At 54.1% G+C, this 23,126-nt stretch overlaps 8 protein-coding genes across 8 annotated transcripts; 4 read left to right on the forward strand and 4 right to left on the reverse strand.

Annotated features, from left to right (window-relative positions):
* Nucleotides 1–494: 494 nt before the first annotated feature.
* Nucleotides 495–2,184, forward strand: M421DRAFT_64164 (glycosyltransferase family 62 protein; the record flags this gene model as incomplete). Its single annotated transcript, XM_033596124.1, has 4 exons — nt 495–601; nt 712–1,391; nt 1,441–1,760; nt 1,813–2,184. The coding sequence occupies 4 exons, from the start codon at nt 495–497 to the stop codon at nt 2,182–2,184; spliced, it is 1,479 nt and encodes a 492-aa protein (XP_033448152.1).
* A 634-nt stretch (nt 2,185–2,818) lies between these two features.
* On the forward strand, nt 2,819–8,155 carry M421DRAFT_421098 (cytohesin-2). The gene is made up of 3 exons (XM_033592710.1): nt 2,819–3,436; nt 3,488–7,159; nt 7,215–8,155. The coding sequence occupies exons 1-3, from the start codon at nt 3,058–3,060 to the stop codon at nt 7,907–7,909; spliced, it is 4,746 nt and encodes a 1,581-aa protein (XP_033448153.1). The 5' UTR covers nt 2,819–3,057; the 3' UTR covers nt 7,910–8,155.
* A 64-nt stretch (nt 8,156–8,219) lies between these two features.
* M421DRAFT_63912 (membrane transporter) lies at nt 8,220–9,898 on the reverse strand (the record flags this gene model as incomplete). Its single annotated transcript, XM_033596096.1, has 3 exons — nt 8,220–9,151; nt 9,209–9,457; nt 9,514–9,898. 3 exons carry the CDS (start codon nt 9,896–9,898, stop codon nt 8,220–8,222), a joined length of 1,566 nt encoding a protein of 521 aa, XP_033448154.1.
* A 1,112-nt stretch (nt 9,899–11,010) lies between these two features.
* On the reverse strand, nt 11,011–11,897 carry M421DRAFT_5576 (uncharacterized protein; the record flags this gene model as incomplete). Its single annotated transcript, XM_033595332.1, has 2 exons — nt 11,011–11,546; nt 11,603–11,897. The coding sequence occupies 2 exons, from the start codon at nt 11,895–11,897 to the stop codon at nt 11,011–11,013; spliced, it is 831 nt and encodes a 276-aa protein (XP_033448155.1).
* A 2,374-nt stretch (nt 11,898–14,271) lies between these two features.
* M421DRAFT_101312 (gephyrin) lies at nt 14,272–17,645 on the reverse strand (the record flags this gene model as incomplete). The annotated part of the gene is made up of 10 exons (XM_033586625.1): nt 14,272–14,839; nt 14,889–15,765; nt 15,809–16,030; nt 16,081–16,118; nt 16,171–16,211; nt 16,262–16,488; nt 16,921–17,000; nt 17,051–17,362; nt 17,413–17,539; nt 17,588–17,645. The coding sequence occupies 10 exons, from the start codon at nt 17,643–17,645 to the stop codon at nt 14,272–14,274; spliced, it is 2,550 nt and encodes an 849-aa protein (XP_033448156.1).
* Nucleotides 17,646–17,819: 174 nt separating this feature from the next.
* On the forward strand, nt 17,820–18,695 carry M421DRAFT_421104 (transcription initiation factor IIA gamma chain). Its single transcript, XM_033592711.1, has 3 exons — nt 17,820–17,898; nt 17,955–18,102; nt 18,180–18,695. Exons 1-3 carry the CDS (start codon nt 17,855–17,857, stop codon nt 18,324–18,326), a joined length of 339 nt encoding a protein of 112 aa, XP_033448157.1. The 5' UTR covers nt 17,820–17,854; the 3' UTR covers nt 18,327–18,695.
* A 40-nt stretch (nt 18,696–18,735) lies between these two features.
* On the forward strand, nt 18,736–19,653 carry M421DRAFT_421105 (uncharacterized protein). Its single transcript, XM_033592712.1, has 2 exons — nt 18,736–18,898; nt 18,953–19,653. Exons 1-2 carry the CDS (start codon nt 18,813–18,815, stop codon nt 19,461–19,463), a joined length of 597 nt encoding a protein of 198 aa, XP_033448158.1. The 5' UTR covers nt 18,736–18,812; the 3' UTR covers nt 19,464–19,653.
* M421DRAFT_5581 (DNA damage-binding protein 1) lies at nt 19,543–23,038 on the reverse strand (the record flags this gene model as incomplete). The annotated part of the gene is made up of 3 exons (XM_033595335.1): nt 19,543–19,842; nt 19,898–22,895; nt 22,944–23,038. 3 exons carry the CDS (start codon nt 23,036–23,038, stop codon nt 19,543–19,545), a joined length of 3,393 nt encoding a protein of 1,130 aa, XP_033448159.1.
* Between the last annotated feature and the right edge of the window lie 88 nt (nt 23,039–23,126).

The raw sequence follows: 23,126 nt of genomic DNA on the forward strand, positions 1-23,126 counted from the left end.
CTAGCACGACGTTTCAGAACTCGAAGTCGCTGCTAGCGTAGCGGTCTTGGCAAGCTGGCATCATCAACGAACAAGCACAGGAAAGCTGTCCGTAGAAATATCGCCCTTCCGTAGCCTTGCGTCTCCAATTTCCTTGTCTCGGTATTGCCGCTCCGGTAGGCGCCACCAATCCGTCCGCAACTTTCTCAACGCCGTCGGTGGCCTTAGCGAAATCATCATCGGCTAAGGAGCAGGAGCGGCACCAGGAGGCCTCCAGGATCGCGCGGCCACGCAGGACCACCACGAGCTCCCACGGGACCCTCCCAGGCCTTTCACAGCACCTTCACGGACCCTCGCATTGCCAGCAACTAGCATTGTCTCCCATCGAACACTCCGCGCCCGCTTTGAAGGCGCCGCGCTGCGTTCTGCGATTTGGTGATCTGGCGGGTCGAAGGTCGACCGGGGTGTTCAAGGGATACTGCAGCGCAACCCCAATCTGCAGTACCGCAATCTGAATGTTGCCCTTACATTCATCATCGCCGAAAGGGAAGATGCATCGCCATGCATACTCGAACGGGGCTTATCCTTCGCAAGGAAGCACCTTTTCGATTCAACCTCACAAGTACGTTCAGCCGCCGCAATGCTCAGCACAGCATTGCCGTCGCCGCTACCCTCGATCTTGCACGACGACAAATCCTGGAAGTCAGATGCTAATCACCAGTGCTCTTGCAGGTTTCAGCCTCGGTCACAACCTGCGCTCAGGCGGCGGAGGCAATTGATTCAGCGCCTACTCCTCTTGGGCTCGGTGTTTCTTACAGCATTCTACTTCATCTTCCCCGACCTGCGACCGAACCTGGGCTCTGGTCCTCTAAGCTACCTGACCACGAGCGATGATTCGCAACTCGAGACTGTCCGCTACTACGACCTCAACAATGTACAAGGCACCGCACGAGGGTGGGAGAGGGAGGAGAGGATATTGATCTGCGCCCCTCTGCGCGATGCATCGCCGCATTTGCCCATGTTCTTCAGCCATTTGCAGAACTTGACGTACCCGCACAACCTCATCGATCTGGCATTTCTAGTTGGAGATTCCAAGGACAACACTATCGCGCTGTTGACGGAGAAGTTGGAGGAGCTGCAAGCCAACCCGGATCCCAAGAAGACATTTGGCGAGATCTCAGTTATGGAGAAGGACTTCGGACAGAAGGTCAACCAGGATGTTGAGTCCCGTCACGGTTTCGCTGCGCAGGCTGGCCGTCGCAAGTCGATGGCTCAGGCGCGTAACTGGCTTCTAAGCGCAGCTCTGCGACCTACTCACAGCTGGGTATACTGGAGGGACGTCGATGTCGAGACAGCGCCGTTTACTATTCTCGAAGACCTCATGCGACACAACAAGGACGTCATCGTGCCAAGTACGTTCGAATGCACTTGGAGCGTAGTCAACAACTAACCTCTTCGTAGACGTCTGGCGCCCACTTCCTGACTGGCTCGGTGGAGAGCAGCCTTACGATCTCAACTCTTGGCAAGAATCTGAGACCGCTCTCGCGCTCGCTGATACCCTTGACGAAGACGCTGTCATCGTCGAAGGTTATGCAGAGTACGCTACTTGGAGACCGCATCTGGCCTACCTTCGCGACCCATACGGCGACCCAGACATGGAGATGGAGATTGACGGTGTCGGCGGTGTCAGTATCCTGGCAAAGGCAAAGGTCTTCCGTTCTGGTGTCCACTTCCCTGCTTTCAGTTTCGAGAAGCACGCCGAGACCGAAGGATTTGGCAAGGTATGTAGCCTCAGGCATTGCAGCTGTTCTGAGGAGACTGATATTGCGGCAGATGGCCAAGCGCATGAAGTTCTCCGTCGTTGGTCTCCCCCACTACACGATTTGGCATCTTTATGAGCCTAGCGTCGACGATATTCGACACATGGAAGAGATGGAGAAAGAGCGCAAAAAGAAGGAAGAAGAAGAGAAGGCCAAGAAGGAGAAAGAGGAGAAGATGCACGCGCAATTCGATACGAAGTCATCTGAATGGGAAAAAGAGAAGTCCGAGGTCCAGGACCTCGTTCAGAAGGCCAAGAACGAAGAGAAGGCTCGTGCCGAGAAGGAGCAAGCCGAGAAGGAACGCGTGAAGGCCGAAAAGACAGAAGGAAAGACAGAAGAGAAGAAAGGAGAAGAGAAGAAAGGAGAAGAGAAGGAGGGGCCGTAAACGTTGATTGTACGTAATTTTGTTGCATTTTCAGGCGAAGCGCTCCTCTAATCAAATCTAGACGCGCTTTTCAGAAGTAGCAGGTGGCAGAGCTGGCTGGCTCTGCTCTTTTCATCCCTTCCCTGTGAGGTGACATCTCCAATGGCTTATTGAGCGTTACGTATGGCTTGAGTGGTCACTGCTCAACCAGAATCGGCCTTCACGACCCTGGTGGACTTGGTGAGCCCACCAAACTCTTACCTTCCGAAACTACAGTAGGTCATGGTGATCACGACTTATGTGGATGCGGAAGCGGCCACTTCTTTATATTTCGGCCACGTACACGACTCGGGAAGCCGGTCTCTTGTTTTGAGTTTTAGAGTGATGGTAGTTTTGGTGACGGATATTCCCTCTCAAGTAGATCTTGTATACATTAGACCGTTGTTGCATTTAAAGCGTTCGAAGCTCGATAGTAAGCTCTGAGCGATGCGTTTGTAATAATAGTATTACGCTGCGAAACATGTAAAGGGTTCCGAACTTTGGCGATATTCTTAGAAGCTCAACGCGGACAACCTGGCCTTTGCGGAGAGCGTTGGAGACCTCCGACTTGGCATAGGTAAGCTTCGATGTCGAGTGCAACTTTAGAACGTATTCACCAACATTGATGCCCGCAGCTTTTGCTTAACGTGTCCAAACCAGAAGCCTACGGTTTACGGTAGCGCAAACATTTCACGACTTACAAGCAGCCGTGCTACGAGCGATGCGTGTTCTCTTCTAGTGAGCTTTCGAACGGGATATATATCTATACCTGTATCCCCTCACAACAACTACATACATATCGCGCCCGCAACGCCTGTGCCGCGTCGTTTACACAAATAGCTATAGAGCGCCACGATGTCTAGCGAAGAAACCGAGTTCGATGCCGCGACCCTCCACCACGATGCGCCAATCATCCACGAGCCTCGACCCATCACCGTCGCAATTAACCCGGTCGCGCTTGTAGTAACAGAATGTATCACAGTCACGTCAGCTATGCGCAAGCATGCTCGCTGGGCGCATTCGTCAGTCGCAGCGATCCTAGGCGGGTCATCGAATAAGACACCTGCTGTCCAGCGGCGGGACCGTACAGGACAGGGGATAATCAGCGGCGGAGAGCAAGAGGAGGCTGTGCCGAGTAGGTGGGGCCTGCGAGGGAAGAAAGGGAAGAGCTTGCAGGACAATCCTCTTATGTCTGCATTCGCGCGCCTCAGAAATGACCTGAAGGGCTGCAAAGGTAGATGATGTGCTCGAGACGCCGGCCAGGGCTCTACTAACGCCGCAGCAGATATCAGGACCTTCGATACCCCTTCGATGCTACATCCCTTCCTCCAAGTCATTCGCTCCTCGTCTACGTCTGCGCCGATCACTTCGCTCGCCCTCATCGCCATCACCAAGTTTCTCTCCTACGGCGTCATTGGCCATGACTCTCCTCGCCTGCCAGAAGCGATGCAACAGCTCTCTTCCGCCATCACACATTGTCGCTTCGAAGCGAGCGATTCGGCCGCCGACGAGATCGTACTCCTGCGTATATTGAAGCTGATGGAGGGCATGATATCAGGGCCTGGCGGACAGGTCTTGGGAGATGAGAGCGTCTGCGAGATGATGGAGACAGGCCTGAGCATGTGCTGTCAAGCGAGGCTTTCTGAGCTGCTTCGGCGCTCCGCGGAAATTGCCATGGTCTCTATGTGCCAGGTCATCTTCCGCAGGCTGAAGACGCTAGAGATCGAGTCGCCAGAGGAGCTCGAGGCTCTGGATGAAGAGCTGGAAGGACAGAACGAGCCGGACGGCCTAAAGATGGATCCCTCTGCGAACGGGCAGGGCGACATTGCGCAGTCCAAAGTCGAGTCACCGCAACAACCTGGCAACTCAGAAGCAGGCACAGAGGACCGCGAAGATGCAGCCAACCCAGCGAGCAGCACACTAGATCTGCCCGCAACTGTAGAAGGCGAAAAGGCCCCTGTTGAAATAAGGCCGTACTCGTTGCCATCTATACGAGAGCTTTTCAGAGTCCTGGTCGATCTGCTGGACCCGCATGACCGCCAACATACAGATACCATGCGCGTTATGGCGTTGCGCATCGTCGACGTTGCGCTGGAAGTTGCCGGGCCTTCGATAGCGAGCCACCCAAGTCTTGCGAACCTCGCAAAGGATACGCTCTGCAGACACCTGTTCCAGCTCGTCAGATCAGATAATATGGCTGTGCTGAATGAGTCTCTCCGTGTCGCAGGAACCCTCCTCGCTACTTGCAGATATGTGCTGAAGCTGCAACAAGAACTCTACCTCTCTTACGTGGTAGCATGTCTCTTCCCAAGAGTCGAGATACCTCAAGAGCCCGGGATTGACCAGTCTTTGTACGAGGGTGTACCACAAGCCCCGAGTTTGATCAAATCCGCAACACAACAAGCACCTGGCAGTGGCCGCGCAACGCCAGTGCCTGTCAAGGACAGGCGGCAGCTTGGTCTCGAGGGCGGTGCTCGTAAGCCTGATGCCAGGGAAGCTATGGTCGAGAACCTTGGTGGGCTTGTGCGGATACCTTCGTTCATGGCTGAGTTGTTTGTCAACTACGATTGCGAGATCGATCGCGGAGATGTCTGCATGGACATTGTTGGTCTGCTCTCGCGCAACGCATTCCCTGACTCGGCGACATGGAGCACAGTCAACGTACCTCCACTATGCTTGGACGCACTACTTGGCTTCGTGCAGTCGATCGCTGATCGTCTGGATGATGATCCGGTGACCGAAGGATTCACAAGCGCACAAGCACTGCGCGAGCAGCGACTGCGAAAGAAGATCATCATTCAGGGAGCCACGAAATTCAACGAGAAGCCAAAGGCTGGCATCGCATTCCTAGTATCACAAGGTATCATCTCTGATCCAGATGACCCTAAGGCCATTGCCGAGTTCGTCAAAGGCACAACTCGAGTCGACAAGAAGGTCCTCGGGGAATTCCTCTCAAAGCGCGATAACGAACCTATACTGAAGGCTTTCATGAAGCTGTTCGACTTCCGCGGGCTGCGCCTAGATGAAGCTTTGAGGTTGCTCTTGCACACATTCCGTCTTCCCGGTGAATCTGCGCTCATCGAGCGTATTATCACAGACTTCTCGGAAGAGTACTACAACGCGGCGCAACCAGAAGAGATTGCCAACAAGGACGCAATCTTTGTACTTACCTATGCCGTCATCATGTTGAACACCGATCAGCACAATCCCAACCTCAAAGGCGACAAGCGCATGAAAGTAGAGGACTTCGCGAAGAACCTCCGCGGCGTCAATGACAACAAGAACTTCGATCCTGAGTATCTGCAAGCCATTTACGACTCTATCAAGACGCGCGAGATCATACTACCTGAAGAGCACAACGACCGCAACGCTTATGACCATGCTTGGAAAGAGCTGCTTGTCAAAGTCCAGTCGACCTCAAACATGATCATTTGCGACACCAACATCTTCGACGCAGACATGTTCGCGGCAACATGGAAGCCAATTGTGGCCACACTGTCTTACGTCTTTATGTCGGCGACTGACGACGCTGTGTTCTCGCGTGTCGTTCTGGGCTTCGACCAATGCGCGCAGATAGCCGCAAAGTATGGCTTGAGTGATGCATTAGACCGCATCATCTCCAGCCTCTCGTACATCAGTACATTGGCACCTGACGTGCCACCCAGCACCTCGCTCAACACCGAGGTCCAGGCCGATAAGAAGAGCGTCATGGTCAGTGAGACCGCAGTACGCTTTGGTCGAGACGGTAGAGCACAATTGGCAACTGTCGTCTTGTTCCAGGTCATCAAGGGCAATGAAGCCGGCATACGAGATGGATGGAACCATCTCATCCGTATCATGGTCAACCTCTTCATCAACTCCCTACTCCCGCCTTATTTCCTGTCCTTCCAGAAGACACTCGCATTACCTCCGATACCTCTCCAGAATCCTGCTCAGGTTATCGATCGAGCCGAACGCCCGACTGATGCAGGTATCTTCTCCGCCTTCACATCGTACGTGTCGAGTTTCGCGAACGACGAGCCGCCAGAACCTTCAGACCAGGAGATCGAGTACACCCTCTGCACTGTCGACACAGTCAAGGAGTGTCATTTCGAAGACATACTCGCAAACATCAGTCAGCTTCCCGTCGAGGCTCTCCGGTCACTGCTTCAGTCGCTGCTGGAACACATCCCAGAGGATGGTGAGCCAAGGGTGATTGTGGTCAAGCCAGAAGTACCTGGCCAAGCGCCTCGACCGAACGGCAACAAGGTCAAGGGTAAAGGACCCATCTATGACCCGAGCCTAGTCTTCGTCCTCGAGCTGGCGACCGTCCTTGCGCAGCGTGACGAAGAAACTGTCAAGGAGCTTGCGAAGGACGTCACAGATGCTCTGTCCAGTGTCATTCGTGACGCGCCCAAGCACCACCCAGTTGTAATCGCTCGATCTGTTTACTACCTCCTCGGTTTGCTCAAGGCCAGCAATGATTATGACTTCGTCCGCGCGCCTGTGCTTCTGCACACGTTCTCAAGCTTTGATGAAACACTGCTCAAGGAGTGCTCGCAACCGCTCCTCCACGGCTTGTCGGAATGTTGCAAGGGCCCAGTTGCTCTCCGCAGCGAATTAGCAGGTTCTCCGGATTTCTGGACGATCCTGAGCCGACTGTGTGCCGTACCTGAAGCTGCTGGTGATGTCTTCCAGCTTGTCGAAGACCTCGCTACCTCGCCACAGCCCTGCATCACTGCGGACAATTACGAGGCTACAATTGCGCTGCTCAATGAGTTCGCTACGCAAGCACAGGTCGGTGCTCGCGAAGAACAGCTGCACGACCAGGCTGCTCGGCGTGGCAAGGGCCAGAAGCCCAAGAAGCCCGAGAGCACGGAAGTTGTTGTCCGTGGTAGCAAAGCTATGACTATCGTGTTCCAGCTGTCGACCAAGGTACCAGCATTCATCGAACATTCACATCTCGAAACGACCGAAGGTAAGCTACCCCATCTCCATCGCCACTCGGGAAGTCCGAAGCTGACATGACACAGCATGGACAGCATACTGGTCACCCATCCTCAAGACCCTGGCTCACCAATGTCTGAATCCTTGCCGCGAAATCCGCTCCAACGCCTTCGCCTCCATCCAGCGTACCCTACTATCCTCTGACCTCGCCTCCCCCGACCACAAAGAATGGACCGCAATCTTCTCCTCGGTCCTCATGCCTCTCATAACCTCTCTCCTGAAGCCGGAAGTTTACCAATCCGACCCGCTCGGCATGAGCGAGACACGCGTCCGCGCTGCCACCCTCCTCTCAAAAGTGTTCCTGCACTACCTCGTGTTGCTGAGCGAAGTCGAAGCCGACAAGGAGTTCCTCGACCTGTGGCTCAAAATCATCACGATCATGGACCGCCTGGTCAACAGTGGGCAGGGCGACATGGAGGAGGCGGTTGGCGAGAATCTGAAGAATATGCTGCTCGTGCTGAGTAACGGAGGATACCTCGTGTCCCCGGATGAGGAGCCTGAGAAGGAACAGTTGTGGAGGGAGACCTGGAAGAGGATCGACAGGTTTCAGCCGGAGTTGTTCAAGGAGTTGTTCCCCGAGGAGGCAGACAAGCCGAAGAGGAGTAAGGATGAGAGGGGGAGTAGGGGTGAAAAGCCAAAGGAAGAGGCTGCCGAGCCGAATGGGGAGACGAAGGATATGGTTGTTGGGGAGGGGAAGGAGGGGGCTGTGACGGAGAGCTAAAACTCTTGCGTTTGAGCGAAGCTTGAGTGTGTTGAGGGTGCACCTGTACTGACTCCGCCTTGCATGTCTATATCGCATCGATAGATCCGCATCATGATGTTGTAGACGATCAACTAGGATAGCATCAGTCTATCGAGATGAGTATGCCAAGAGTGTTCGCAGGCTCAACATGTCAGTTCACAATCGTACGCGCACAGGATGTTCGGTGCGCATAGACATTCAAAGACACTAAATACATATATTCATTGCTTAATTGAATTTTGATTCTAAGTCTATCTCTGGGTATCTAATGTGCTTCTGAAACTTTTGTCTAATCAGTCTCCTCTAGCTTCTCTAAGAATGCTGCGGCCTCTGCTGCAAACTTACAACGTTTGCGGATCGCAGCGCCGTATTTGTAGAATAGGAATGGGAAAGGAACACATGCCAATGCTAAAAACGCTGGAACAGACGATGCCCAATGTATGCCCAGATTATGGTACATGTAGGGAGTGAAGAGCGGGAACGAGGCACCAAACAGTGACCGCAAGACTGAGTTGGCAGCAAGAACAGACGCCGCGTAAATCAGATACGAGTCGATGAGGTAGTTCATAATCGAGAGGAAGACCAAGACCATACCGAAGCCAAAAGGCGCTCCAGCTATGATGCTGACGGACCAGTGGACACTTCGTGAATTGGTCCATGCGAACCAAAAGAGACCGATGGGCAAAGCGATGGAGCCTACAAGGCAAGGTGGAAGTCGAGCTTCAGGCGCAGCAATGCCAGAGGGCGAGGCGTCGATGACTTTGTTGTAGCGCTTATTGTCCCAGAGCGCGTAGATGACGGCTATGATCATGCCAACAGCCACACCGATGAATGCAAGGCCGCCGATACCTTGCGACCATCCGCGACCCCGCTGGAAGACGATGGGGAATGCACCGAAAAGCATGTATAATGTTCCGTAGATGACGGCCATATAGACGGATAGGAGCAGGACGATGGGTTCGCTGAAGAGAAGGATCCATGGGCGGGTGAGAGCCGTCTTGAATGCTGAGCCGATGGACTGGGTGCCCTCATCAATGTCGGCCTTGCTCTTGTAGACTTGTCCAGTCCGTTTCGATAGTGCTGCGGCGCGCTTACGGAGCAGGACTGGGGCGTAGGTCTCGGGTACGAGGAGGGTGAAGAGTAACCAGAGAACACCGGTGAAAATGGCCATGACGCCTTCGACCCAGCGCCAGCCGATGCTTTGACCGACGAAACCACCGACTGCCGAGTGTTAATTCTGTTCTCAAAACACTGCTGTTACATGATGATAGTACTTACCAATAGGACCTATGACAGGTCCTAGGAAAGGAGCAGAAGCGAAAACAGTCATGGCCAAGCCTCTCTGAGACGCAGGAAACATGTCTGCAATGACACCACCCGCATTGGTCAATGGTGAGGAACCAAATGAGCCAGCGAAGAATCTCAACACAATTAGAGTCTCCATATTTTTGGAGCCAGCGGCACCAGCGTTGAAAACAGTGAGGAGTATATAAGTGCCGATGAAGAGGTACTGGCGACCAAAAAGTTCTGAACTGTGTTAGCAACCTACGGGTCACAGACTTTAGTCGTAGTGAGGCACCCACCACTCATTGGAGCCCATAGCAGTGGCCCGATAGCAAACCCAACGACGAATAATGAAATGCCCAGTGTGGCAATGATCTGTGGGACATGAAACTCGTGCATGATCTCAGCGACACCACCGGAGTATGCTGAGGAAGCGAAGGCCACAGCAAGCGTTGCCATCCCGACAAGGATGGTGATTGCCCATTTCATAGCCAATGGGTAGTTCATCGGGTTCACCGGGTCATCATCGATCCAAATGACCAAGAAAGGGTCACTCTCGGTTCCTGTCCCTTTATAGGGATGATTGATGATATCTTCGTTGAGTACTCCTTGGTGGAGGACTCGTTGGAAGTGCGAGATACGGCCGGGGCGGCCGGGGCGGCCAGACTCATAGTCTTTCTCCATGGATTGGCAGTCAGAGTTCTGTACGTGTGGAGGAGTCTGTGCTTGAAGGCGTTCGGTAGAGACTCGAGACTCGAGACCCGAGAATGCGTCAATCGAGACAGCAAGGTGGTAGAACCAAGTGCAAAAATGGCAGGTACCTGCAGACTGTCTTATTTGATCTCACCTTCGGATCTTTCGGTCCGCGTCATTGCGCAATTGATTGTTCTTGTTAGCCGTCTCCAGTTGGGTGTCACTTAAACCCCGACCATCCGCTTTCACACAAAGGGCTGATTAAACATGTCCCCGCATACCACTACAAATGACAGAGCTCTCCTGTCGCAGATAACGTGACTCTCCAGAAGTCTTCCTAAGCCTATACGCTGCAGCTTTGCTAATTATGATGCTTCTTCTGTGATGTCGAGGAACTGTCATGGTATCTCGGCGCGCCCAACTCCCTAGAGCCGCACCCGCTTAGCGCGTCATGCGGCGGCCGGCCTGTACGTCACCCCTGATTCCGTTCAGACCTCGGCCGAAGTGCAGATACGGGTTGTTGATGGCAGGACTGAAAAAAGCGCTGGTAAAATACCAACACTACCATAAATAAGCCCCCTAAACCCTCTTTACATGTGGGTTAAAGGCTACTTCGAAGGGGTAGTCTAGGGGCAGACAAAAGATACTGATAGATACAAGAGGAAGATATGTGCACTCTATATAGCATCCTGTGACAGGTATTCTCAACACCCTTTTATAAGTGTTGAGAAATGTTGACACTTGATAATGTACCGACACCTGTGTCACACCAGCACTGATTGAGAACCATTTGTGGTGTTTGTCCGCGGGGCTTGCCTTCCCGCTGACCCTAACGCCGTCGGCAATCTGGCGCGAACGAAGCAAGTATGCGAGATACGTCACCAGAACTAAAGCAAAACTGATGTAGATAGCCTGATGTATCGCAGCTCTGAGTTCTGATGTTGTGCGACCGCCGATAAGAATAGGGTATCCGCTCGAAAACAAGAAAAGGACCGAAGCCCATCCCACCAACACACCCAACGCCCCCTCATTAGTCATTGTGGCGACGTGGACCCGCGCGGTCAGCATACAGCAGAAACACATCCATCACCTCCACGTTGTCGTCACGATACCTCGCTTCCGCTCGACTTTTCCATGAACTCTTCGTGGTGAGACTCAGTCTTTACCGACGTCGTGCTGGTCGCCAGGGCCTTGCGATAGGCCCAGGTCTGCGCAAACTGCTTCTCGTAGTGCTCCTTCAACTTGCGTTGTCGCTGCTCTCGCTTCGCCATCCAGTATACAACACCCAACAGGCACACCATGGCAGTCCCGAGTACACCTCCAATTACGCTGCCGATGATAGTCGTCTTGTGCTTTTCGCTCTTGCAAACATCTGCATTGGATGTGAGAGTCGCTTCGCGGTCGTATGATAAGCTGGTCGCAGTCGCTGCTGCAGACGATGTGGACGAGGTCGATGATGATACAGCCGTAGAAGTCTGCAACTGAAAGGCACCGATGGAAGTTGTTGTGATTCTCGGTGCCGTCGAGTTGTTGCAACAGTTGTGCCGGTCATCAATTCCCCTGCAGCAATAAGTGCCGAAGTCACATGTTTGAATGTTCCACGCAGATACTGGTGTCAGCCCATCGAAATCTTTGTTCACTGTGACTCTGTTAGCGAATCATCTGATTGAAAAGAATTGACGTGAGTGGACGTACTGCCAGGACAAAGCTGTGGACATTCGGTCGCGTTGCCAGTGGAATCGGTACACCCATTTTGCCATATGGTACCCATGAACTCGTTCTGCGTCGCCGTACATAAGCCGCTATCCAGGCAGATATCAGCTCCGGACGTCTTGTTTGTGGCGCAGCAGCCACTATGCCTAGCAGTCGGGTTGCATGGCGCGAAGCTGTCGTTGAGTAGTGTGCCGGTCAGGCTGTAGCATTTCTGACTCGCTGCAGCAACCAAAGATGTCGCGTAAACGAACGAGATGAGGTATGATCGCGACAGCATATTAGAAAATATTGTAAGAGAATGACTTATAAGGAACCAGGGGGTCAAGATCCGTACTCAACCAGAGTCGTGGAATATATCTGAAGATGGGACGAGGGAACGAAACCCTAAGGCGATTACGTTGCGCTACAAATGCGTACAAGGCTCCGAAATAAGTATCAGGAAAAGAGAGTTTGCAATGTTATTATGCGTGGAGCGCCCTGTACGACCCTTTTACCTGGGAGGCAGCGGCCTCGACAGGTATTCCTCGTCGCGCGTGTGAAACATGTCATCAAACCCGGCAACGTCAGTGCGACATCCCCGTAGCGGTTCGCTGGGGTAACGCAGCTAACACGCTAGTCGATGGAGGCTCGACCTGAGGCTTGTGGTATGCGGCAGTACTGGTCGACTTCGGACAGGGCGATGTTGTGCTTGGATGAGCCGATGGGGATTGCAAAGTCCGGGCGAACAAAGGTGCTTGTTGCTGCAGTCCTGCGGTTGCGGAGCCTCTCCATGAAAGCTGTTGGACGCTTTAGCCGCACAAGGGATTGAGCAAAACAGAGACAAGGCTCGTAATGGCTGTGCTCGTAGGCTACGGTCTGAGACATGATGCCCAGGAGTGACTTGTCTGAGGGTTAGGGGCGCGTCCGAGCCTTGAGCGGCCGATGATTGGATGGTCGGCACCCGCTAGCGTAGTGTCGACACGCCTTCCGTCCCCGACCAGGTTGTGCCTGCGTTTGACGTCGCCTTCGAGCTTCGACATGTCACTGTCGAGTTCTCGGACCCCACCCGTGACCTGTCTAATGCGCTTCTGCGAGCAGCCTAATCCGGCAGCTCCCGCACAGATTACAACGCCTCTTGGCTGACGGGCCCCACGCGCTTCATTATTGATTAGATGGAAAGTCTATCAGGCACGCGAAGACACGGAACACTACCATTTCATACGACGCAAGATCGCGATGCTGCAGCACCGTTCTCAGGCTGTAGAAGATCAACGCTGCCCCGCCTGTCGATAAAGTTTATCAGCTTCACCTTTGACAATAGAACTACAGGTACATATACGAAGTACACTACGATTATCAAGGTCAACGTCCCGCGAATGAGCCGTCTTGGCTCTGGTCTGAATTAACACTAGATAGAGACATTCGCAGTGGATTCACAGATGACACATCGTGTTCGGACCACGAACTGTCAAGGTGTGAGTTGGACCGGCCACAGCATACATGATTTATTGCGGACACAGTCCAGCAATGGTACCTGAGGCAAGCTGACTCGGACAATATCAAGATCTCCACAGAAGCCGAGGCGTTCCCTCCACTCCGTGTAACGCAAGTGAAACCAAACAATCAACAACATGCATGAGCGACTCAACAATTGCTTCTCCGGCATTTACACGCACCCGGCCGACACTTCCACTCGCTGCCTCGCACCCTCATCAACCCTCAACACAATGGTACTTTTGCTTACTCAAACTCCCATTCCAGCCAAGTATATCACCACACCCGTGCCCCAATACCTAGCAACCACACGCGAGTCCCTCGGAGCACCCACGCATCGCCCCATACCCTGCGCAACCCCGCATAGTCTTGCGACTGCGGACAAACTCGCTCCAGCGATCTCCCACGCTTCCCTGTCTCGCATCAGCCGCCATCCCAGCAGCAGCGCCGCGGGGCTAGAATAGCATCCTGGAACGGCGTGGAACAGCACCCCAAGACGTCGTGGAACAGCTCATTAGCGAGCCACGGATCTGCGCTCTGTCAATGCATGTCCCTCCACTAGAGAGGGGGAGTGGAAATAACTGTTAGGCGCTGGCTGTCGTGCTGGCTACCGCTGCGCAGAGTAACTTGCGGAGGTTGGGTAGCGTGGCAGACGTGATGCAAGGATGCGCGCGGTGGACAGGGATGATTTTGCATCGCCTGCTCAGAATGATCAGCAGATGGGTGGCCGGTCTCGCTTTCGAGGCTTGCGATGCTCAGTAGAGCGACGACGGGGCTATTCCTGCTGGTGCGTATAGCCCTCAAGTTTGTAATGACAGTATTACGGCTGCGAGCCCGGCGCGAGTGGAGTCAACCAGGTCTAGCTTGCATGCCACGCTCACACCTGTACGCTGCTGCCCGAAGCGCTGTCGGCGTGTGCAGCTCAACGCGCCGCAACGCGCCGAAAGGGGCAGTGACAGGTGACACGCTGGAATCGACAGGCAAGTGCCCGCTTACTCAAAGGGGCAAGTTGAATCAAGCAGCATGGGTTGGTGTGCGTGTTGCACGCAAGAGGCTGTATGGGGTTGAGACTGTCAATCTTGTGGCTGCTGGGGCGCATGGATTGACCTAGGAGGCGCGATGGAGGATGATCTGTCTCAGTGGAGATCTGATCGGCATGCTGAGTGCGAATGTAGTGTCTAACCCAGCTTGCCCATCAGTAGCGCCCCGACCCTCTCGCCCTTCTTCAGGGTTCCCTCGCCCATCGGCATGGCCAACAACGCATTGGCCCCCTTGAAGCTGCCAATCCTACTACTCCTCTGCCCTCCGGTTGACGAAGCATACATCGCCCCATCCTTTGCGATGACAAGCGCACGATGATACTCCGGCCTTCCCCTGTCCATTCTAACATCCTCATCAAGCAGCACGCTTACCTTGGGTAGGCCAACAGGCGAAATACCAGCCTGTTGGTGTAGCGCAGGCAAGACGAAGAGATGGAAGCACACCACGGCCGATGCCGGATTGCCCGGGAGCGAGAATATAGCTTTGGAGATGCGCGTGCCATCAGGTGCTTTGGTGGGCACTGTAGCGAAGGTGGTTGGCTTGCCTGGCTTCATGTTTACGCGGCCAAAGTGGATCGTGCCGCCCAGCGAGCGCTCTATGGTGGGTTTGAGAAGGTCGAGTTCGCCCATGGAGACGCCGCCTGAGGTTATGATTATGTCGCATTTCAAGAGGGCGTCGCGGAGAGTTTGCTCGAGTGAGCCGGGTCTAGGTGGTTAGTGGTACAACTAAAATTGACTTGAGATGGTGGACGTACTTGTCTGACACGATGCCGAGATCGACGGCTTTGAAGCGGTGGCTGCGAGCAGCTGTGATGAGGGTTGGGCGGTTCGTGTCTCGAACTTCACCCAGTTGCAGCGGGCTTTCCCTGTCGTGCGGAACGATCTCATCACCTGTGCTCAAGACCCCGACGACAGGTCGTCTGTAGACAGAGACTTCCCTTGTGCCCACTGATGCGAGGAGTCCGAACTCACCACCGACGACTGTCACCCCTTCACCCTTCTTCAAGATCGTATCACCCTCTTCGACATCACTGCCAACTTCGCGCACATTCTCTCCAGCCTTGATCTCGTCTGTCAAGATTTCCACTTCTTTCTCTTCGTTGCCGTCGTCTGTCTGGCTCTTCAACACCGTGTCCTCGACCATGACAACTGCATCGGCACCAGGCGGAAGCGGTGCACCAGTAGTGATACGGGCGATTTCTCCCTCCTTCAATTCCTTCACATTGCCTGCTTGGGCATGCGAAACAATCGCAACGGGATAGACTCCTTTTTCAAACTTGCCAGAGGCAGGGATCTTGACAGCATATCCGTCTACAATACTGGCTCGAAACGCGGGTACAGACTCTGTAGCCTTGACGTCTTCGGCAAGGACGGAGCCTCCAAGCTCCATGTTGACAGGGACCTTTTGAACGATCGGGGCAGGCGTGTGCTCTGCGATCAACTTCAGTGCATCGTCGACTGCAAGCATGGGATACGGGCTCGATCGATATCTACGAGTAGGTCCTGCACTAGGGTCATTTGATTGCGGTCGGCCCTCAGGCTTTGTGCGTGGCTGCACTGCTGCATGGCCACCATGGCCGTGTGAGTGTCCATGATGGTGATGGTGGTGGCAACCGCTGGTTGGGCCTGCTTCTGTTGAATTAATTCAGTCTTCAGGGAGGGTAAATTGATGTACCTGAGGGCGTCGCGCCGGGAGAGATGCCAGCTTCTCTCTCCAGCTTCTTCACGCCGCCTGCGTGAAGCGGCCGAGAATCTGCACCGGCAGCTTGTATGCACGCGTGTGGTAGCAACTTGATGACTGCCTCTAGATTCTCTTTAGCACCCTTTGGTGACCCGGGAAGAGTAATGATAATGGATTGCTTTCGAGTTCCGGCTACTGGTCTAGCCATCAAAGCGACTGGCGGCGATCAGCACGTAAATCCATAAATAGTAAGAGTGACTGCTTACAAGGCGTAACAGCGTACGATATTGTGAGCATGCCATGGCTCAAGTGAAGTTAGTCATGAGATTCATAGTTAACACGAGAGTGCCACTCACACAAGTCCTGGGGCATGTCTGTCTATCAGCGGTGTAATCGCCTGCCCGCATCGTCAGCCGTGGACCATGCACTGCACGCTGCACGTTGTACCTCTGGTGTGACATCTTTGGTAGCGAATCCGGTCCCTCCACTGCTGATGATCAAGTTGATAGGATCGGCTCTGTCAGTCCAGTTCCTGATTGTCTTCTGGATTGCGAGTACACTATCTGGCACGATCTCGGTCTCTGCGACATCCCATTGGTCGCTCCCGGAGCTGCCGAAGACGTCTTTGAGAATTGGTATGCACTTATCGGTGGAAGGATCTTGAGATGCCGTCTCTGACACGATCAGAATAGCGGCCTTCAGCTTTGACTGCATGGTGCTCGTGTTGGTGAACAGGTGACGTTGATGGTGGAGCTCTTGTCCCGCATCTATCATTTGTATTCTGCGCACGGGCCTGGGCTTTTGGGTATCCGTAGCCTAAGCAGCTTCCAAGATACATGATTTCTTGTAGTTGAGCCGTAATTGAAACTTGATATCTAACGCCAATGCTCGCTCGTGATACATGCATTATACAAGCGCCCTCTCTATGTATGTACATCGTACAACTTCGGCGAATCCTTCCCAAAACTGCCCTCTACCTCGGGGTGCTTAATGTGATACGCACTCGCTTCCGCTGCGCCTCTTCGATCTATCAGCTTCTTCACTCTTGGCTGCATTCGTTCATTGCGCAAACATTTTCAGCGCTCAGTCGAAGTCCTTTGCGGCACTCTGCATGAGCAGTCCAATAATAAGACCGAAGAGACCAAGAATGGAACTGAAGATCTCGATAACAAGAATCTTGACAAAACTGTGGATCTGTTAGTAAATGGACTGAGGACTTGGCTCGTAGGTACGTACAGCGAAGGATCAGCAGCATCTGCCAACGCCGCGCTACTTCCGTTGATGCCAACAGAGACACCGCAGATCAGGTTGCACATGCCAACTGTGAGACCAGCCCAGAACAGCGCGTATCCGGTGAAGTAGTTGGAGCCAGAGTACAACTTCTCAGTGTCGTTGACAGACTGCATTTTCGAGGAGAAGATGATGGCCATGATGACGCCGTAGATAGCGACGACTTCGCAGAAGATGATTGAGATCAGGTTCTTCGTTCGTATCCTGGGAGCCTTGACTCCACCACCGACGATGGACACACCGGTCGTGAAGATACCCCTGCGGTGCCGTTAGAGCCTGTCCAGTTCCTGGCGCCTGTGGAAACGTACCACGCCGACCCCACGACGGAAAGACCGATACACAGTCCGATGCCTAAGCTGGCCCACGTGTATGGCGATATGGATTCGAGGAATCTTCCGACGTTGAATGCTTCGCCCTCGCCGTTAAACAGCATGTCTGTCCGCCGTTAGCTATTGCCTGCGGCCCCATCGTCGCGGAACATACACAAGCCGACCACGGTCAAGGCGGCGGTCGCACCGCCAGTGCCGTATGTGAGTACCATCGTCGCAGATAGTCGTGGGATCGGTGATGGATGGATAGAGTGGCAGACGGGAGCTTCCTTCAAGCGCTGGAAGCTGCGATGATGATGGCTGCCGCACCTGGGCATGTCCGTGCGGCTGCCAAGCCACCTGTGGACCTGTACGTCGTCGGCTTCCACCTAGGCAATCACCCGTCGCCCGAACAACAGCCCACCACCTTGTCGCAGTCAACATGGCCGCCGAACTCAAGTACTACGAGCTCTACCGCCGAAGCAGGTACTGCGCGCGCACCTGGGAGAGTGGCACGGAGCACGTGGGCTGACAGCAGACAGTCTGGGCGGTGCCCTCACGGACACGCTGGACAACCTGATCACCGAGCGCCGCATCGAGCCCCAGCTGGCCATGAAGATCCTCACAAACTTCGACAAGGCGGTTGCCGATGTGCTCGCAGACAAGGTCAAGGCGAGGCTGACGTTCAAGGTGCGTCTGCGGTGACTTCGCAGTAGCTCGAAGGGAGCTTGGAGGCAGCAGCGGCGAGTATTGACATGTGCGCGCAGGGTCACCTTGACACCTACCGCTTCTGCGACGACGTTTGGACGTTCATTATCAAGGACATCAACTTCAAGCTCGACAACACGAACCAGGTCCACGCCGATCGCGTCAAGATCGTCAGCTGTAACACGAAGCGTCCGGGCGAAGCCTAGAGCTGAGTCTCTGGCTTTGCTTATACTTTGTGTTTGCTGAGTTGATCTAGGCGATGCGAAGAAGGTCGAAGAACAAAGGGCCCGTGAGAAATTGAGAATGCGAGAGAAGAGCACATAGAAGGAGGACATCATGTACGAGCTCGCCGAGGAGAACAGAATCTGGGCTAGCTGGAGGCCTATTTGACATTGATTGGGCGTTATGGAACAAGGTTGGACCTCGATACCACGGGCATGGTCTGGAGTTGGGGTTACGGCGCACATCATGATTTACGTGGAGGATGGCTACATGCACATGTGCAGAAAACAATGAAGATTGCAGAATCAATACTTGAGCAGATATACTCCAAACTCAACATGCTGCTCTTCGTAAACTTACATCATTGACATTCTTCAACGTTGACTAAGCCTTCGGAAGTCCGCTCCCTGCAGCGACGACCTCAAAGCTCACCACACGTCACCTCACCACTCCACAAGCCCAAACCCACAATGTCACCGCCCACAAAATCAGCCTGGCTCTTCTTCGCCATCACGAGCGGCGCATGCGCAGCCTTCAACGGCGTCTTCGCAAAGCTGTAAGCCAGCCCATCTTCCCTCGCTCCGCGCAAACAATCTAACCGATCCACCAGCACAACAACCGAGCTCACATCCTCCTGGTCCGCCTCGCTAGCCTCCGCATTCGGCCTCGACCCTCGCAGCGCCTTCTTCGAATATGCACTCCGCGCCGTCTTCTTCGGAATGAACCTGCTCTTCAACGCCGTCATGTGGGGTCTGTTTACGCGCGCGCTTACGCTCGCGAGCTCGACTGTGCGCGTCAGTGTTATCAATACGAGTGCAAATTTCATGATCACGGCGGTCATGAGCGCGCTCATCTTTTCCGAGAGCTTGCCGGGGCTGTGGTGGCTGGGGGCGGCTATGTTGGTCGCGGGCAGTGTGATTGTGGGGATGCGGGAGGAGGGGGTCAAGGACAAGGTCGCTGGGACGGGAGATAGTGATGGGGATGGACCGCTGCTGAATGCGCAGGGCGAGGCGAATGAGTTTAGAGACGAGGATGATGTGGGGAGTAGGCATGAGCTTGATAGCGTGAGGCGGAGGAGCAGTAGCAGTGAGAGGAGTGATGACGATGGGACGTTGAGATAGGTGCTCAGATGGGAACATAATTGCTTCGTCACCCTGTCCGTGCATTCGTATAATCTTCTATGTCGTGCTCTGGACATCCCTAGTGCAATCGTCTCAAGCCCTCAACCAGCCCCCTCACCTCTTCAACATCTCGCCCTAGCCCTTCGCACGCCTTTATTTGCTGTTCTTCATTCAGGTCTAAGAACTTCTCTACCAGCTCGCCGTCTACGAAACGATACGGCTCTTCGCTTTCCCGAACTTGGTTCTTGAAAGCTCGGTACCGCGCGAACTCCATGTTGCCTGGTGCCGGTACGATCAAACCAAGATTACTCTGCAGTGTGATGAGGAGGTCGAGATACGCGGGTTGGATCAGACCAAAGAGGTAGATGGAGCCCTCGACCTGTCAAAGCATTAGCACTAAGCCAAGTCCAGGTGATGGAAAGCAGGAAACTTACGGTCCCCATGAACGCCCGGGGTACGACTACAGCATCTGAGTGCGCGATGACATCGATGCGACGTATCCTGTTCACCATTTCTCCGAGCAGCAATTCAGACGTGGTCTGTAGCCGCTTCTTGTCGTCGTCTGTCACGCCTTCCGGATTGCGCACCAACACCGCCAGGTTTCCCTCAGCATCGCTCTCAAGATATGTGTTTGTGTCTACCTCCGCGACGGCTGTCGCCCACGTCGTCTGGTAGTGTCTTGCGACCTCAGTCAACTTGTCACTGAGCCCCTCCTCGCCCGGCCTGTACTCGATAATGACAAGGGATTTCATCAGATCGGCTATCGCAATGACGTTGCCGTTGACAGTGATGTCGATGGGCGCCGTGGAGCAACGGAAAGTTGCGGCTTTGACGAGTTCGGGCTTTGATTGTGTGCGGAATTCGAGGTTGTAGACCACGATTGTCTTGATGAGTGCAGCCACTATCTTGCCATCGCAGATCGCAAGGCAACGACATCCACCTTTGACGGCGAGAGAGGTGACGAGCTTGAGTGAGCGCTCAGCCGTGACTTCCAGGACTAGGATGCGGCCACGCTCTTCTGTCGCTTGCTGGTCGTCCAGGTATGCCGTGCCGAGGATGAAGCGCTCAGCTGTTCCACCTGAGCCGTCAGGAAGAGTGCAGCGGACGACGCATTCGAGCAGTTCGTCTTCGTTGAGCGGATATGTGTCGAGCTCCTTGAACTGAATTTCATCAACGAGCTTGAAGTGGCTGATCATGAACTCTTCTCCGCCCTTCAGAACGCGCTTGATTGTGCCGAGTCCGAAAGCTTTGAGACTGGGTGAGTACGCTATCCTGCGCACTGTCTCGTCGACCTTGAGGGTCTGGATGTGAGTGGTTCGCTCAGTGTCGACAAGGGCTATCCGGAGGTCTTCTGGCGTTGCGATAGCTACGGAGTCAGGGTAGGCTTCAGAATTGAAGGGGCAAACGGTTGTGGCTTTCTCTGCCGTGACTGCAGAGTACACGAGGCGGCCTTCAGATCCATAGATCAGCGAAGGATGCTCGCATGTCGCAAAGACATTGAACAGACCATTGCCACGGGGCAAGGCGCAGAATGTAGCTTCGCGCGTTCCCAGAACAATACTCTTCCGCCCAGATAGCTCGTTGGTCACTGCGTCAAATGAGTAGGTTACCACATTACCATCTGCTAGAGCAGCAAACAAGGTAGGCGGCTGCTCTGAGAAGATTTGTGTTAGGAGCAACGAGCGTGGAACAGAATCTTCTGAGACCTGGACTGTCTTCACGGCGTCTAGTGTATCCAGTGAACAGATGGCGAGGTCAGACTCTTTCCAGAATCCAATGAAGCATACAGGACTGGAGCGGGGTGGCAGCGCCACGCAAGCAACTTGGCTCTCCGTTCCAAAAGCTTTCTCTTTGATGACTTGCAAGCCACCGTCTGCCGTTGATGCGCCAATGCGGTAGGGCGGTGCCAACAGGGTAAGAGACACAACCGTAACGCCGCCCAACGATACCAGCAGATGGCTGTCGTTGATGGCGGCTGCAGTGATCTGTTGGCCACCAAATGGCATCCACTCTGAAACAACCATGCCGCCATCCAGGTCGCATATACGTGCTCGGCCGTTCGTCACTTGAATAATGCGCCCTTGTGAGATGTTCGCAGCGGCAAGCGTGGTCTCGTCCAGGGCGAGCGACGCAAACTCTTCAATTTCCTCCACCTCCCCCTGAGGATCGAATTTGAAGATGCGTGACTCATTGGCGAAAGTGACGAGCAGTGTGTCGACGTAGTCGGAGGAGGGTTTCGACTTCAGGCTGAACAGGTTGGAGACGTGCTCCATTTCCCCTAGCAAACCCACGTCTTCCAAGCCGACACCACTGCGGACACTTCGAAGGCTACCGTCCTGATACGCGCCACTACCAGTCACAATCCTGGCTTGGCCAGAGGAATACTCGTTCGTTTGGCCCTCCCCTGACCTGTTGCCCATATCCATGATTGTGAAGTCGAGCACGGGCGCGATATTGGAGAAGACCTGCACAACCTCCATCGACTTCTCCGCGATCCTGATGACTTGAGAGTCACCCTGATGTGAGCCAACAAAGACATATCCGGCGTCCAGATAGACCAGTACTGACGCACGAGAAGTTTGCCCAATGACGTCGAGCTTCCACGACTGGACCTGATTCTTGTCATCCAGAATAAGCATGAAGAGGTAAAGACGACCGTAGTCGTCCGCGAGTACGAAACGTTGCGAATCAACCTTCTCCCAAGCTACGAAGATGGTTGCTTCCTCTAATGGCTCCACTTGTAGCTCGCCACTTTCGTCGTCGTAGTGTCCAATAGATGTCTCGCCAATCACGATCAGACCGTGTGAAGGGTCCTCCACCGGTATCAGGTGGCTAGCACCGAGCTCTATGTCTGCCTTGCAAATCTCACTTTCTTCAAGCTCGACCTCGTCTCCGCTATACTTGACTTCGCGGATCTTGAGCTTGACACGAGAGTGAGTATCTTCGTACAGGAGGGCGATCTTGGGGTTCTCGTCGACCGATGCAGGTTTTAGGAAGGCTGATGAGCGGACGAACATCTCCGACAATCGAACAGGCACAGGTTCCCCAAGGTGAGCAATGTCGGACTGTCCCATTTGCTTCCTCTTCTTGCCTCTTTGCACCAGGGGTATGACTGTGATTATGCCCTCGTAGACTTCGACTGTCATGAGACGACCGGTGGGATCGACATGGCATCTTTCGCCCGTCTGTGATTCTCGAGCAGCATTGTCGGCCACGCTTTCGAAGGACTTTTCTGTTTGCAGCTGTTTGGCCTCGGCGTCCCACGAAAGGGTAAAGTACGTGAACCGGTCAGTCCCCACGAATAGGTGGTCGGTCTGGGATAGGGCTGGGCGCAGCTTTTGGAGCATGGTGACCTTGCCATAGACGGCTTTCTGGTGCTGCAAAGCCAGGCCATCGGCAGTCTGTGAGTAGAACTCGAGCCTGTTCGCCTTCCTACACAGCTATCAGTACCACTATCAATACCCAGCATGACATGCTTACGCGACTACCAGACAGTCTTCCTCTGCACACAAGAAGTTGAGCTTCAGCGCATGGCGGACGCTGCTCGGCTTGTGAATGGGTGCAATGTACGCCATGATGAACAGTCCTCAGCAATTTACACCTCTGGAGGCCTTCAAGGTAGCAGGGACAGAGGCGAATGGTGTTGCTCAAGCGCCTCAAGCT

This window comes from Didymella exigua (assembly GCF_010094145.1).
Source record: "Didymella exigua CBS 183.55 unplaced genomic scaffold M421scaffold_15, whole genome shotgun sequence".
In the NCBI taxonomy this organism is placed as follows: Eukaryota; Fungi; Ascomycota; class Dothideomycetes; order Pleosporales; family Didymellaceae; genus Didymella; species Didymella exigua.